A 17636-nucleotide genomic window follows, 5' to 3' on the forward strand; every position below is an offset into this window, starting at 1 on the left:
CAATTATTAATATATTAAGTACAGATTCCAGAGATGGTTCAGTTTGTCTCCTTCTTTTCCCTCTACCACAGAAACCAAATGACCGTGATCATAAAGTGAGAGTGGCACTGGGAAATGGCCTGCGAGGAGACGTATGGAGAGAATTTGTCAGGAGATTTGGGGACATTCATGTTTATGAGTTCTATGCTTCCACTGAAGGCAATATTGGATTTATGAATTATCCAAGAAAAATCGGTGCTGTTGGAAGAGCAAACTACCTACAAAGAGTTAAGTGCATTGAAATATGAGAGCACATGTAGTTGATTCCCAGAATTTAGAGGCTTCTTTAAAGTCAAGTCATGATGACGTTATTATTAGGATTTCATGCTGCAATCAGAGCTGTGCCCATCTGTATCACCAAGAGAACTTTTGCTCATTCTCTGTGCTAATGATCTCAGAAAAGTTATCTCAATTTAAAACATCTCAGTTTCTGTTAATAACAATCCATTATTTCCTTGCCATCTGCAGCTTATTGAAGCCTTCCTTTCTTAGTTTGTATTTGTGCGTGGCAAAGCACCTGTAGGTTGCCAGTTCCGTAGGTTTATTATACTCTGAAATGTAATATTTCCCTCAATTGCACTGTACTTCACAGTCTTCTTGAGAGCTCTTTATAAGTACAGGTACAGGGCCCAGAACCTGGACTTGGGACCCAGTTGTTCTGAAGTAGGACTCTGATGTTATTAAAAAGATGTGCAGGGTTAAGACTGACTAATCTGACCTTCAAGAACACAGGGATGCGTCCCAGTTCTGGGATCTAGTGAACATTGCATCTACCTAATAATTCTACCAGAAAGGTATTTCTTATTTTTAAGCCTGCTCATGTAGGTAGCAGACCCTGTTCCCTCTCAACTGTTTCATTGCCTGGGGTCTCTGGACAATTCATCTACCTTTTCTGTGCTCAAGTATTCAGTCTACTACATGGCTGACTCTGCTGCAAAATTTCAGGAAGTTTGGTTTGAGCAGTCACTGTTGTCATTATGCCATAGACACCCATCCTGCCTGGCCACACCAAATGTCCTAGGCAACCTTTCTTCCCCAGGGACCAGCACAGTACAGAGAACAGTGGTTTATATGCATGAGAACTTCTGCTCTGAACTACAAATCCCAGCACTACTATATATCATCTGAATGACCTTGGGCAAGTCACTTATATTCCTTAGGCCTCAACCAAAACAAAGATTTAAAAGAGCAACCAGCCATGGTAGAACATACCTGTGATCCCAGTGACTCAGGAGGCTGAGGCAAGAGGATCACAAGTTTGAGGCCAGCCTGAGCAACTTTGTGAGGCCCTAAGCAACTTAAAAAGACCCTCTGTCAAAATAAAAAATAAAAAGGGCTGGGGATGTGATCAGTGGTAAAGCACCCCTGGGTTTATTTTCCAGTCCCAAAAAAATAAAATAAAATAAAAAGAGCAAACTTTGGGCCCAATGCCTAACCTGTACTCAGTGTTAATAAGGATCATTGAAAGGATTAAACCAAACACTGTATGAAAAAGCCATTAGAGGCCAATGCCTTTCATATAATAGCCCTGGATAATTGTAGCTGTAATGATCATTGCCATTGCATTTTTTATATTCTGGTCTGAGCTCAAGGCATTTCCCAGTCCCAGGGACCTCTCTGACAATGACAGCTAAACCCACACCCTGCAGGGTTCTCCCCTGTCCTCCACACCTGCACCATTCAATACAATAGCCACTAGCTACTAGTTATTAAAATTTAAATTATAGAAATAAAATTTTTAATGCAGCTCTTCATTCACACTATCAAGAGCTCAATAGTCACATGTGAACACCCTGAGCAGGATAGATCTAGAACATTCCCATGTTGCAGAAAATTTCACTGGGCAGCTCTACTACAGACTGAAAATGGAAATTTACTGCCCACTGGAAGCATTGCTGAGAAGGTCAGTGTTTTCTAGATAGCACCAATCCAACCTGGACCAGCCCAAACCCTATAGAGCAAGGCTACATGGAGTTCAGAAAAAGGGGGCCAGCAAGCTATAAATGTTGGTATTGTTGATGCTCAGAAAGAGTATTTACAGAGAAGGTTGTTTTCTACCAAACCTCCTTAGAAGCTGCTGCCATACATTACTAGTTCTTTGCTTTCTCATCCATTGATTGCAATGTGTTATAAACAAAACCACTTTTTAACAACTAAAAGGAGAAACAAGATACCTCTGCAATTGATATGGAAGAAGTGTTAGCATCCAGAAATTCTCCACATTCTTGCAAATAATGGTAAACTTTATATTTGTTGACCACAAATGCCACCTGTTTTTTTTATTTTGTTGTTTTGTTTTGTTTTTGAGAGCATAATGTGCAAATATTTGTTTTAATTACTCCTATCTGAAGGTATTTATTTTTGGAGAACAGCAAGACATTTTATTATCCACTCTTTTCATTCCTTAAAGGCTTCCACAGGTTTCGGTAGATTCACATTATTTTTTAAATACCTTTATTTTATTTATTTATTTACATGTGGTGCTGAGAATTGACCCCAGTGCCTCACATGTGCTAGGCAAGCACTCTGAGTTGCAACCCCAGCCCCAAATTCACATTATTTTCACGACTACTTTTCAGAGTTGCTCTTGGTGTGTCAGCAGATACATCATCAATCCACCTTACCAGTGCTTTGTATCTTTCTGCAATACTGAAGCTAAATGGCACACTGCAACTTACATAAAAAGATAAGGCAAAAGTTTAGAGGATGACAGTCAGCTTCCTCCAAGTGGTTGAATGCTTGCATCAGGCATGTGAACCTCTGGCAGTGTTGCAGTCATTGGTAGATTTTTTCTGGAGCTTCTTCACTGTGCCTTCATAGTGTGAACTATAGAAATCACTGCCATATCTAGTGAAGCTGAATATCCCCACACCATCTGTCAAAGAAGCCTGTCAAAGACAATTCCAGGAGTCTCTTGGGTAAAGATCAATCATTGTTATTCCCACAACACAGAAGGCATCTTCAGGTTTCTTCTTTTTAAGAACTTCAGGATATGCCCTGCATGAATTTGTAAATTGCATATGTGATCGTTCACTATAAAAGAACACCTTGTTGCAGAAACAGAAACCCCTTCTGAGTTTTACAGTCAATCCATAGAAAAATGCTTGGTAGTAGTTCTTGAGCCATTTAATATATTCTTCACTGTTAACCCTGGTGTTTCCCAGAGATCCAATGGACAGTATATAAATACCGTGCATCTCTGGAGAGGGTACCTTTCTGTAGGGATTACTAAAAAACTGTTCAAAGTCTTGGGGGAACCTCAGGATGGGAGGTGATTCCATCTGATTGTGAATGCAGAGTCCAAAGAGATCTCTGGTTGTCTGGAAGGCTTCATTCATTCAATGATGTTCCCTAGCATCTAATTTCTCGTACTGTGATGCAAGTGTTGGGTTCTTAGAGATGAGAGCTGTTTTAGTGTCTGTTCAGAGTGATGTAATACTTGTATAATGACAGGTCTCATCCATTCACATCATGTTCCTGTGTAGAGCTTTTATCCTTCCCATTATAAAGGAAGGCTCCCATTGAAATTTTTACATTACAAGGACAGGCATGTCTGGAAGGTACTGTGGAGGGTGCCTTCACCCCCAACAGGCCTCGCCACTGTATTTTTAATGAAGTTTTCTGCTCCTATTAAAGGAAGCAATTGATTACTTTATCCCATAGACTAGGATATAAATGAAATGGACACATTTCATTTATATGAAATGAATGGTAACAACTATAAATGGACACATTTCATTTATATGAAATGAATGGTAACAACTATATCCAAATACTGTCATATTTATAGTTTTCCATTAGAAGGTAAAATAATATACTTAGTATTGCTCTTACTGAATTACCTAAATTTAAAATTTATCTCACCGAATCATATGTTAAGTGTGATAGAAATTTAATTTTATGGTCAAGGGTATGGAATAATTTTACTTCTGATTCTTGAATATTTTGTATAACATGTCTCTGGAAATGTGAAAAATTTAATGATGTTATATTAATAGAAGGTTATATAAGATTTTTTAAACCCACTTGTGATTATGTCTACAAAACACATGTAAAAGAGTATTCCTAACAGCTTAATTTATAATAGCCCAAACTAGAAACAATCCAAATACCCATTAACCGGAAGGACACAAATACCCATTAACCGGAAGGACACAAAAAAAATTGTATATTTATAAAGGGAAAATTTATGACAATAATAAATGGGGATATAGCTCAGTGGTAAAACACTTGCCTAGCATGCATGAGTCCCTGGGTTCAATCCCCAACCTTACAAAAACTAATAATAATAAATAATAAACCACAAACATTGATGGATAAATATTCAGAGATATATTGAATGAAAGAAGCAGACATAAAGGCATACATTCCTTTCTCTCATTTGAGATTTAAAATTAATTGATGATGATAAAAGTCACAATGGTGACTGACTTCATGGAAAGGAATGGGAGCAAACGTTTTAAGTGAAATGAGAATGTTTAATATCTTGAAGTAGGTAGTAACTACATGGATATAAACAAGTGCAAAATTTCACCACCCTGTACATTACAATATGTGTACTTTATGTATTTTATATAATGAAGTATATAAAAACTGCAACAGGGGGCTGGGGTTGTGGCTCAGTGGTGGAGCATTTGCCTGACATGAGTGAGGCCCTGGGTTTAATCCTCAGCAACACATATAAATAAATAAATAAAATTTAAAAAAGATCCATTGACAACTAAAAAATATTTTTTAAAAACTGCAACAGAACTTATACTTAAAATGATATATTTTAATTTTGCTAGAAAGTTATAACTTATGAACTGATCAAATATGATGTGGAAAAAGACGAACCTGTCCGTGATGGAAATGGATATTGCATCAGAGTTCCCAAAGGTACAGTGGACTTTATATTCATGTATCCTGTGACTTTTCTTATCTTGACCAAGTGACTTTTAAGACTAATGAGTTATTTCCACATAGTTTAATTACCCTCAAAAATAGTTATATGGGGGCTGGGAGATAGCTCAGTCAGTAGAATGCTTGCCTTGCAAGCACAAGGCCCAGGTTCAATCCCCAGCACCCCCCCCCCAAAAAAAAATAGTTGTAGGAATTAGCTTCTGCTTCTCCTCTCTAGGAACTAATTTGTCACTACATGTAACATAATTATAGTTTTAATGCAGCTTAACAACTTCTTGCTTATAAGGTGTTTTGTAGGAAGAAATGTGTAATTATGGTTGCAAAGCTTTAGGTGGTCTTGTCTAGTTACGTGCATAAATCATTGTCAGTACAAGATCAGCATTCAAATAATTGCAAGGTGTTAATATATGCATGGGTACCATACATGTATATGCATGTACTTGATATATCTGAACATGTGCATGAAAATGGCACTTTCTGCAGCCAGCTTATTAACAGTGGGTTGAATGGCATCAATTTTAAGAGGAAGTTGAAAATAAAATTTTCTTATCTCTAACGCACAAAATAATAATTGATTTTCTTCTGTCTTAGGTGAGGTTGGACTCCTAATTTGCAAAATCACACAACTTACACCATTTAACGGCTATGCTGGAGGAAAGACTCAGACTGAGAAGAAAAAACTGAAAGATGTCTTTAAGAAAGGAGACCTGTATTTCAACAGTGGAGATCTCTTAATGATTGATCATGAAAATTTCGTCTACTTCCATGACAGAGTTGGAGATACATTCCGGTTGGTTTTTCTGCATTATTGAGCCCAAACTAAACATATACATAATTTGGTTTATTCCTAGAGTCATGTTCCACTTGAGCTATGCTGCTTCATTTCCTCCTGTCTCTGGTGTGTCATTTCAACCTCCAGTATGCCCAGAGAATAAAGGGCAAAATGCATGAAGCATAGTACTCTAATGCCCAGTTAACTTGACTGAGCCACAGTAGAAAGAATAAGGCAAGAAACCTGTGTCTGATTTTTGGAGCTTAGTCCGTCTAACTACTCTCATTTGTCCCGTATTATGAGGACAGCCGTGGATTTTCACACTGTTCCCAGTCATGGGACTTTTCTTCAGTCAAAATCAAATGCCAATTAATAAGGGAATTGATCTGGCTAAATAGGAAGTGAGAGGTGCAGAGACCTTCCTCCTCCTCTCCTTCCCTCTCTCCTCCCTCCCTGACCAAATAGTTTCCCATGGAACCCCAGAGACAGCAAAAGGAACTTTGAAAGTCATTCTAATAGACCATGAAGTTAATCCCCAACATTAGCACAGTTGGAAAGAAGCCTTCTGACACAGGCTTCTTTCCTGTGAGAACTTGCTGACAAAGGGCAGGCTCTGTGTCTGCTTGGCCACCCTGCAGCACCTAGCGCAGTGCCAGAAGCTCATGATAACTTTTGACGTAAATGCATGAGGAAAGACTGGAAGTACAATGAGCATGGTTGAATGAGAATCCAGCTCCCAGGGTCACTTCCACTCCTGACCAGCAGTGTTAGCAAAGCAGATAATGGTTCTTGACCTCAATTCTTTTCACCCATTTCATGAGGGTCCCAATGATTCTCAGGATTCCCTCCTTCCCCAATATTCCACAACTCAAGATTCAAAGCATTATTTAATGTCACCTTCACGTTATTAAGGAGATACATCTAAGAGACCTAAAGAGTTTTTATGTAAAACAAAATTCAACCCTTTATTAAGTGAAAAATAGTACCTGGTGGGCCTTAGCATGATAACCTCCCTGTAACAAAAGTATGACTTTTTTTCCCTTTTAATGAAGAGTTTTCTTGCTGCCTTGAGACCTTGAAATACAAATATAAGTTCTATTAAATAGAAGTTCACTAATGAATTAAATAGCAACTGAAGTTGGTTAATGAGGAAAGTGAGAGGTCTAAACAGCGAAATATAGTTAAGATTTGTTTCTGATTTCCAGTGCCTTTCTTAGCCAAGATTGTATTTTAACATTAAAATGTCAATCATTGTCACATTTTGCCTGGCAAGATTAAAATCCCACATACCTTTAGTTTTACCTTTTATACCTTTACCTTTTATTCCTCAAGCAGAATGCTGTGACTAAGTTAGGGAGTTGAGGGAACCAAGAGGGAGAAGATGAGACCAGCCACCCCAAAGAGGTCTGAAGGAAACACCTGCTCTCTGCATTTGCAACCTGAGCCAGAAATCACCAGTGACCTCTGCTAACCTGGCCTTTTCTTCCAGGTGGAAAGGGGAAAATGTGGCCACCACAGAAGTTGCCGACATAGTAGGACTGGTTGATTTTGTCCAAGAAGTGAATGTTTATGGAGTGCCTGTGCCAGGTATGTACAAGATATTATACATCTGAACCTAATCTCATATAGGTACTGAATATAAATTTAACCTCAGGGTGTTTTTGTCTTTGCTTCCTCCTTCCTGCTGGAGAATTTGACAACTCTTCTGTCACCAGGGTATAAGGAGCTTTATGTTCCCTAGTAAGAGGAAACTTAGTACATCTAGGCTGGCCTTTCTCTGTAGTTCTGCTCCACTCTTCCTGGGCTCTCAGGCAAGCAAAGTCTCCCAAATGCAGTGTCCCATGCTGTGTCTGGCACTCTTGGAGGAAAGATGTATCAAGTTTGTAAGAGCTGAGAAATGGTGAATGGGGCAGCACAAATAAGAGCAACTACAGTTGCTGAAAAGAAAACCTGGGAAGGAGCTGATTTTACTCAGCCTCTTTTTTTAAAGCAAATCCCCAGCTCACTGAGTTTCATGATCATCACAGAGTGGTATCACCATGACCGAATCTATAGATCTACTTTCACCAGCAGAGGAGGAAGAGCCAGTCTAACCTTGAATCCTGGCTGCAATACTTCCTGGCTGTTTGACCTCAAGCAAGTCATCACTAAAACTAGGGATAATACTTGCCCTGCAGTTGAGATTGTCAGGAGAATTAATTTATTTTAATTCATAAATACTAGGCATATATTTATCAAATATACATATAAGCGTTGTCATGAGAAAAAATTATTTTAATCATAGATGTCAGAGAGGAGTGAAACTTCAAAACCATAGTCCAAATATAAGATGCTAGGAGTATTATTATTTCCCCCAGAACTCAGTATTTGAATTCTCACCCATGTATTCAAAGTGGAAATCCAAAAGTCTCTCTTTCCTGAGCTGTGACAGTTTTACATGACCATATGTGCCATCCTTTTATTTTTTGAAGAATGTTTGACAATCTCTCTTGCCTGTTTCTCTATGACCCGCTGACACTGACTCTATGGAAAGTATAGCCTCATCTCAAGGCACCAAGTGGGAGAGGGTCCCAAGGACAATGTACCAGACTTTAGGCTGAACTAACACAACACGAGGGTCCGAGTCATGGTTGTCAACCGTCGTGCCATACCGGGCTCTCGTAAAGCCATGTTGGGAAGTTGTATGTGCTTCTAAATGCTCAGTTTTAAAAAGGTATCGCAAACAAGAAGTTGAGAGAATCTGAAAAATGGAATGGAAGGACCTAGCCCAGTGTTCCTCAAAGTGGGATCCCCAGACCAACCATAAGTATATTACCTGGTAGCTTGTTCAAAATGAAGTTTCTTGAGTATCATGAAAATCAAAGGGAGATCAGTAGAGGAAAGGGATCAGGGGAGGGGGAAGGAAAGGAAAAGGGGAAAAACAGTGGGATGATATTGACCAAATTATATTGTTATATTGTGTACATGTACAAATAGGCAACAACAAATTCCACCATTGTTACAACTATAAAGCACTAATAAAACTTATGGAAAAATCTGAAATGCAAAAATAAATAAATAAAAATGCAGTTTATCAGGCCCATCCCAGACCTCCTACATCAGAACCTCTGAGATGGATCCAGGAAGATGTTTTCAGAAGCCCTCCAATGATTCTTAAAAACACTAAAGTCTAATTTGGAAGTGATGAAAATGTTCTAGAACTAGATTCTAGCGCTGATTGTACAACATTTTGACTGCACTAAGTACCACTGAATTCATTGTACACTTTTGAATTGTTAAAATGAATTTTATGTTATGTGTTTTACCACAATTAAAAAAAAAAAAAAAAAAACTAAAATCTAAGAAGCACTGAAACCCAGTGGTTTCCAAAATTTGGTCAATCATCAAAATCATCTAGAAAACTTTAAAACCTAGATCTAATGATCAGAAACTCCGGGGTTTGGAACTTGAAATCTGGTGATGTCTTATTTTTTTTTTTTTAATTCCCCAATAAGTCTAATAAGCAGTTAGACTTGGAGGCCATTAATGCAGAACAAGGAAGAGAAGGTTAATGGAATTCAAATGATTAGAAGATAGTCAGGTAGAATGAGGTATTCTGTGTTGCCCCAGTGATCAGAACTAAAATTAATGGGTTGAAATGATCAGAAGAAAACTTCAGCCTGAAAACTCTCCTGTAACCAGAGAGACCAAAAATTGAGTGGACTTTTCTCCTGAGTTTGGGAATGTTCCACCAGGTAGGGCATGTAAAGAGAGGCTGGTTGTCTACCTGGGATCCTGGTATAATTCTTGCATCAGTGAAAAATTAGAGATGAACTCTGCAGTCCCTCCATACTTTCAGATTCTGAATTATTGTTGCCACTCTTGCTGCTACCTGGCCTCCTATCCACCGAAGACAGTCCCATCCCAACCTGGAAATGCAGTAGGCTCATCTAAAGTAAGGCACCAGTCTACCATGATTGATCTTCAGCAAAGCCCTCACAGATCTCAGGAGAGAACATCCAGGTTTGGCCCTAGAATGGAGATGACTTTTTTCTAGATGTCACACCAGAACAATCCAACTACTCTCTAGAACTTTCCATTTGCAACATAGCTTTCTGAAACCGTTGCCAGGTGACATTAGTATTGCACAGGGGGAAGAAGCTAGGGTTACAATGCTCACTGCTCCAGAAATGTTCAAATTGGTAGGATAATGGGTTTTATTCAAAACCAGCTTTGAAGGAAAAGAGAAGAAACTTCCACCTTTTGTCTATTTCTTAGGTAGGCAGCTACCTGAATCCAGGCAGCCAGGATCCTGGCAGGGTTCCTGTGCTAGGCTGCTGGTAACACAATGACAAAAATGATGTGTATCTTCACCATCCAAGATGGTAGCCAATAGCCATCATATAGCTACTAAGCACTTGAAACATGGCTAGTATAACTGAGGGATTGCATTTTTTATTTTACTTAATTATAATTAAATTTTAGTTTTAATAACCACATGGGACCAATGGTTACCATATTGGACAGTGCAGTTCTAGAGAACCTCTAGCCAGAACTGATCTTTAGACTTAGCCCACAACTGCTGTAGACTAGAACCTTCTTTCTAGAGCTGAGCTAATCCTAAACCAAGCTGTATAAATCAGGACAGAGTTTTGAGACCCAATAGACCCATCTGCCTCTTTTCCAGCTTTGCTTTGTCACTACCAGAACAAGAAATAAGGAGCTAGTTGATGCAGAAGATTTCTCTGTTGCATCATCTCTTGCCTTCATTCTTAAAGAAGCTCATTAAAGACATTTGAGGCAGGTGCCAGGGACCCATGAAGAAAGAGGGTCTGGTGCCCTGCCACTCACCTTCAGATGAAAGGCAAACCAAATGAGGGGACATTTCTTTTTTCTGGTTTTGTTTTGTTGGGTTTTTTTTTTGTTGTTGTTGCTGTTGTTCTTGGTTTTTGGTATTCTTTAGAGCCATAGGTAAACACAGAATCACCATGGGAGAGATTTCAAAAGCTGGGGCCCAGGTGACCCAGATCGGCTCCTTCCCCAACTCTGATTACAGCTAAGTAGTTCAGGGAAGTGGACCTAGACTCCCACTGGGCTACTGGATTGTGTAGAAGATGAATTAATACTTAATTACCACTGTCCTCACAAGAAAACAATGGTAATTGTTCTGAATACCTCTCCACTAACAGCCCTGCTGTTAGGATCTATTTTCTCTGTGGAGTGCACAGTCTCTTGTGGCCATGGACATGAATGAAAGGGCACTAAACAGCTCACCCCTCACCGGCCTTCACCTTCCTATCCTGCAACTTCTCTGAGATGCAGAGAGCAAAGCTGTTAGGAACCTTGATTAAATAAATAAGTCTCCAAGGTGTGCCTGGAGGTGCAACTAAAGAACAACCTGAGCTCACTGATTTATGTTGGTGGAGCAAGGACTAGTCACTAGAATCCAAAATCAACTTTTTTCGCCACAAGTTTGACCTGTGTCCCACTGAGATATCTTTGTACAGGCTGCCAAGAAGGACAATGGTCATGAGCATAGAACTGGAGCCAACTTGCCTGGATTCAGTTTCTGACCCTGCTTGGTATTTTTGGCGTGATCTTGATCAGGTCTCTTAATGGCTTTAAAGTCTCAACTTCTTTATCTGTAAAAGAGAGATAACATTTGTACCCCTTCATAAAGTTGTTGTGAGTATTAAATGAGATAATTTGTAATATATATATATCTAGTAAGAATTCAATCAATGCATAGCTATCATTATTCTTACTATGAGTAATAGTATATTCACCTAAGAAAAACTTGACATGTATTTGAAGTAAAAATTCCAAAAAAAAAAAAATTGGTCTTTTTCTAAAAAGTGGTCTCAGTGCACATTTCCTTGAACTAATGAAGTCTCACAGCCTCAACACCTCTAATGTTTTCTCACCTCATATCTAGGTCATGAGGGCCGAATTGGCATGGCCTCCATCAAGATGAAAGAAAATCACGAATTTGATGGAAAGAAACTCTTTCAGCATGTTGCTGATTTCCTGCCCAGTTATGCAAGGCCTCGGTTTCTGAGAATACAGGTGAAACATCTTATCAAGTTCAATTATCTTCTCTTTCAGAGACCCCTATCTCTTAAGGAACAACTCCCCTTCTCCCTTGGTGACCACATTTGGCAAATTTGTCTTGCCTTTTCCAGAAAGTTCAGAAAGAAGCTCAACAAGGAAGCAAAAATATCAGAAAATATAGCTAACAGAAATCCAATTCTAATCCCTTTCTCCCTGAAATGACAAGACTATTCACCAATAGTCTTGGCAAAAAAAAAAAAAAAAAAAACCAAACTCTTAAGTCCGTGTTTGGTGAGATATGAGAGACACTTTAAATAGAAATGTTCTAATTCTATTATTCTAATAATAATAGAACAATAATTCTAATTATTGTTTTCAATTTTAAGGCACACAAAAATACACCAAAGTCCTACCCCACAGGGTAAAATTTAATTAGGCATCATTAGCCAGTTGGAACTACCAAACTTGACAATCCTGCCATAGGGATTTCTTTTTTCTTTCTAAAACTTAATTCTTTTAGTTGGTTCAACACTCTTGCTTTCAGACTTTAAGCTCTGTGATTCTATAACTGAAGACTTGAGGAAAAATTCTTAAAGTTCTAATATCGGTGACTGTATAGGGTTATTTCTATTGATGTGTATTGATTTAACACTGACATTTGGTTTGCAACCAGATGGTAAAAACACATGAACATGAAATATCTTCAGAGATCTCAATCAACATTGAAGGAAGTATTCAGTCTAAGAAATAGATGGAGACACCAGAGCTTCCTGTGTGTAAATGATCCCTCCTCCCACCCCACTGGCAGCCCAGACACCCCAGGGATCCCCATAGCCTTACCAAGCACCAGTCACCACCGCTTCTGCTGGGAAATCTAGTTGCAGGTATCTCACCATTGGCAGACCCTTCTGCCCCATAGAGGATCCTAAGGCCATAAGGCAATGGAAGAAACAAATCCCTCACACAGGGCCCCCTCATGGAATTTCTGAAATTAGGCCAAATGGGTATCAAAAACTTACTTCACAGCTTTCCCATGAGCCACAAGTGCCAATGATTTGCAAGTCACCTACCCAACCCCTACTCCTCACCCTGCCTCCTAATCTATTGCAAAACTCAACACAATGTTTGATCTTTTTTCAGGATACCTTGGAGATCACTGGAACTTTTAAACACCGCAAAGTAACTCTTATGGAAGAGGGCTTTAATCCCACAGTCATCAAAGATGCCTTATATTTCTTGGATGACACTGCAAAAACATATGTGCCTATGACGGAGGACATTTATAAAGCCGTAAGTGATAAAACTCTAAAAATCTGAATATCCCCAGGAGGATAACTCACATTTCCAGAAAGAAACTGAACAGACTTAGTACAGCCACTCAATATAATTCATCTTTAATTTGATTGAAGATTATGAGATGCAATTTTTTTTAGAAATCATGCATATATATAAGGGAAGAGTTGTTTTTTAATTATACCTGAACCTTTGCAAGTGAAAAGATTTAGAAATAATTATTTTTTCAATGTGCACCTACTGTTTGTATTTGTAAACTGAGCTCATTGGAGATGGCCTTATTTTTTTTTTAAATACATAATAAAATAGATGAACACCAGCACATGAAATGACATTGTCTCTTGGGTTCTTTACTAACTTTATTCTAAATGAAACTGTCAGTTACTCCAAAACCTGACAGCCTCACTGGTAATTTGTCACAGGTGTCCAGCTCATAATGGTAATGTGTTCTAGATTTAAAAAGATGGCAGAGGGCAGGGAAAACCTGCAATGAACAATCCAACAGAAATCCAGCTCCACTATAAGGAAACCAGCTCTTCCCACCCATTAGCACCCTAGCTACTGTGTCCAAACAGCATTATCCCACAGTTGGCAATGCCATCCATAGTCTTTGAAGAAGCCTAAGTCTGTTGTGTCAGATTCATATACATGTAAGGTGTTCAGTAAATATTTTGTAGCTACATCAAGGGTGGTGAGCTCGCATGTCTTCAGGATTCAATAATGTGGATGATAGAAGCAAGTCAGGAATGAACATGGCCAACAGAAACAGCTACTACTCAGCTTCAATTATCAGTCAATTATCAGTCAGCTGATAATTGGCATGCAGGAATACAGACCAGGTTCTGCTGGTATCTTCTAATTTTTTGGAAAACAGAAATCCAGATTTACATGCAATCTCTCAATTTTTAAAATATGAAGTCTCAACATTTTGAAACTTCCATGCATCTCAAATATAATGTATCTGTGAACCAGGTTGAGTCCCCGCTCTCTAGGAAGCACTCCACCACATGCTCTCACGGGCAGCTGGAATTGTGTGCCATGCTCACAGGCAGGAACTGATTCTACTCCACAGTCTCTGGCCTGTTCAAGAACCTGGAGCCTTTAGGTGTGGTACAGGAGGGGTTGGGACCTTCTGAGGAACCCTTTCAGAAAACCCTTTCTCCTTCATTTAGCTGCCTCCCTTCCTGAGAAGCACTTCTTGCCCTCCACGATGATCAATTGCAACCATCTCAGAAGTAGATCCTGGATGGAGATACTTAGGACGCATTCTTACCTAGAGCTTGTCCTAGGCCACAAGATCATCACAGTCACTGACTGAGTCCACATTTAGAAGATGAGACCTAAGTTCACACCCAGCCTCCCTAGCAGTAGTCAAGATTCCTTTCCTCAGGCATCCTCAATGACCAGGATCTGGCAAGAAGTCCCAGTTCCCTCAACTTAGTCCCCATAAAGCCCCAGGCAACATGCCGTGGGAGCCTCAATGATATATGATGAGAAAGACCACCACCCTCACCTCTAATACAGCACTAGAAATATTGTATATTATAATATCTTTCTAGTAGTTTCTCCACTCCCAACCTTATGACTTCCTCAGCCTCTCACTTCCCCAGACCTCCCTGATTCCAGCCAGGTACACAGCTTTATTATGAGGAATTGAGCACCAGCACAATATCCTTGACTCCTGGATCTCATGCATATAAACAAAAGAAAGCTACCACCTGTGAGAGAGATGCCACTCTAAAGACTGGTTTATCTCTTTTAAAAGGGTCAGAAATCACTGGGCACACCTATGATCCCAGCAGCTTGGGAAGCTGAGGCAGGATTGCAAGTTCAAAGTCAGCCTCAGCAACTTAGCTAGACCCTAAGCAACTCAGCAAGACCCTCTCTCTAAATAAAATATTAAAAAAGGGATGGGGATGTGGCTCAGTGGTTAAGCCCCCATGGGTTCAATTTAGGAACCCCCCTCCCCCAAAAAAAAAGGTCAGAAATCATATCCATAGAACTAGGTGCACAAATTAGCTTTGAAAGCATAAATGGATGTTTTTAACACAAACTGATGTTCAGTGGGTCTCTGATTTTTGTTTATAAATTTGTAATCAATGTTCCATGCTCCAAAATAATTTGGGTATTAAACAGAAGTGTCAGCATTTGAAATGGAAGCCAGTGAGAGTACAGGCATGGAGAAGACTGACCAACTGCAGTGACCCACCCTAAAAAATGACTTCTTAAATGTGTTGTTCATTCATACATCCACTCTAGGAGCATTTAGTGGATCCCTGTTAAGGACCAAGAGATATGCTCAGCACTACTGTTTTCCAAGCCTCTCTCTAGGAATTCAGGTCAGACCTTCAAAGACAGCTGACTGGAAGAGACCCCTAGAAGGACCGTCTGAGTTCTTTTCCATATGTTTTAACTTTTCTACCATCATTACTTTGTCATTGCAGTTGGTGGGGCTATATGAAGTCTGTAAAGAGGTAACTAATAAGAAAGTGTTACTCAGCATCACCCAGCACAGTTGGAGGGGAGGTGGGCTAACTGGTCACTTCGTCAACTGGACTGCTATCTTCCAGAGCACACTAAACACCAGGTGGCAAGGAATATGTGATTGGTGGTACATTCCATTAATATCATCACTTTCCTCTGGGTGTAGTGGTGCATGCCTATAATCCCAGCAGTTTGGGAGACTGAGACAAGAGATGGAGAGTTCAAAGCCAGCCTCAGCAACTTAGTGAGAACCCAAGCAACTCAGCTGAGGATGTGGCTCAGTGGTTAAGCACCCCTGGGTTCAATCCCTGGTACTGAAAAAAAAAAAAAAGATTGTCTCTTTCCCTTTGCTCAGATTTTATGCATCTATGAAAATAGAAGCTCCATGAGGGCAGAGACTGTCTATCTTGCTCATTATTATATCCTCAGTGCCTGGTACATAGTGGGCAATAATTATTTGTTGCTTGTTCATCACACAACCTGTTAAACATGCAGTCTTCTATGTAAGTTTTTCTACTGGGGAAAAGAGCTAATCAAACAATTCAGTGCTTTTAGTACACATAGAACAATGGTTCTCATACTTAAACACTGACAATCACCTTGGAACAAAGAAAGAAAATTGCCTTGAAGGCTTATTAAAATATGGAATGCTGGTTCCCACCTCCCAGAGTTGGAATTGGAGTTGGAATCTGCCTTTCTAACAAACTGCCATGTGAGGTTGGTGCTGTTTTTTGGGGACCACATTTTGGGGAAAATTAACACAGAGAAAAGCACCTTGAGGTATAGGTCATGTGTGCTTAGTTGCTGTAACTCAGTTCCTCAGAACTGAATCTCTTAATACCTGAGGCTCAGCTCTTAGATCAGAACGGCTCAAAGTGAAGGCCCCAGGAAAGGTCCAGCATCAGGATACTCTTTATTCTTGTATATTCACATCAACTAACAGTTACATTTATTTCCTACATACATTGTGCTTTACTATAGCAAAACTACAAGTGATCCTAAAGACTATCTAGTTGAAATTCTTTATTCTTTATTTGATAAAAGAAAAATCAAAGAACCCAGAGGCCTGAAGTTAAGTGACATACCTAAAGTCACACAGCTAATTGACATCACTAAGCACCTAGCACTTGCAGTACAGAATATAGACCAGTAGTTCTGAGCATGGTCCCTGGATCGGCGGTATGAGCATTACCCAGGAACTTGTTAAACTTGGGCCCCACCCCAACTACTGAATCAGAAACTCATGGGAGGGTTCAACAACCTATGCTTTAATAAGCTGTCCTGGTGATTCTGATGCAGGCTCAAGTTTGAGAACCATTGGCTTAGAACAGTGCTTCTCAAACTTATGCATCAGGCTTACCTGGAGATGCCCATGCTTCCGGACCACACCCACCTCTTTGACAAGCAAGTGAATCTAAAGCAGTGGTTCCAAAATGATGCTGCACAGTAGCATCACCTGGGGAGATGTCAAAAACCCCAAAGCCCAAGCTCACCCCACACCAAGTAGACTAAGATTTCTGGGAGTGGGAGCCAGAGACCAGGACTTTTTAAACACCACCCCCCAGGTGATTCCAGGATGTAGCAAAATTCAGGGATCTCTGGTAGAGAATAAGTGGCAATGTGAAACTTTAAGCTCTTGACAAAGATTTTCTCTTGGATCAGACTCTAGCCAGGCTCCTCTAAGCCCTCTTCTCAGTGAGGCCTCAACCTCAACCTGTGAACACTTGAACAAACACTAACCTAGTTTCTAACAGGTCAAGGTCGCATAACAAAAATGACCCTAGCCTCCCCTGATGTGCCCACCTAAGTAAACTCAAGGCTGCCAGAATTTACTGTTAGTTCCAGCTAATATCTGAAGAGAGGGCCCATGTCCCAGTCTGTGGCAGAGTAGGAGTCTAACTTTGATAAGGACCATTAATAAATCCAGGTATGTTTCACATGAACCAACCCCATTCCTACTTTTTGTAATGTTTTTACCTTCCTGACTCTACCAAGTCCCTATTGGCGCCCATCCCTTCTCCCTTAAATGCCAGTCCTCTGTGCTGTTTGGAGTTCGGTTCACACGGAACTCTTTTCCCTATTACAATAGTTTATTACTGAGTAAAATTTTCCTTCC

The 17636-nt window shown here is 39.8% G+C and overlaps 1 protein-coding gene and 1 pseudogene across 3 annotated transcripts in view; one reads left to right on the forward strand and one right to left on the reverse strand.

The window, feature by feature from the left end:
- The window catches only part of SLC27A2 (solute carrier family 27 member 2), a 38292-nt gene extending 24924 nt beyond the window's left edge, over positions 1–13368 (forward strand). For both annotated transcript variants that reach the window (XM_079129940.1, XM_079129939.1), the window contains 6 exons: positions 72–266; positions 4827–4917; positions 5533–5731; positions 7203–7300; positions 11628–11758; positions 12884–13368. In XM_079129940.1, coding sequence (XP_078986066.1) covers positions 72–266; positions 4827–4917; positions 5533–5731; positions 7203–7300; positions 11628–11758; positions 12884–13060 — 891 coding nt within the window. In that variant the 3' untranslated portion in view covers positions 13061–13368. The remainder of the gene's footprint in view (positions 1–71; positions 267–4826; positions 4918–5532; positions 5732–7202; positions 7301–11627; positions 11759–12883) is intronic.
- Positions 1726–3722, reverse strand: LOC306655485 (archaemetzincin-2-like; annotated as a pseudogene). Its single transcript has one exon. The product of its transcript is annotated as an archaemetzincin-2-like (transcript).
- Positions 13369–17636: the final 4268 nt, after the last annotated feature.

The sequence above is a fragment of the Sciurus vulgaris genome (assembly GCF_902686455.1).
Source record: "Sciurus vulgaris genome assembly, chromosome: 2".
Taxonomy (NCBI): domain Eukaryota; kingdom Metazoa; phylum Chordata; class Mammalia; order Rodentia; family Sciuridae; genus Sciurus; species Sciurus vulgaris.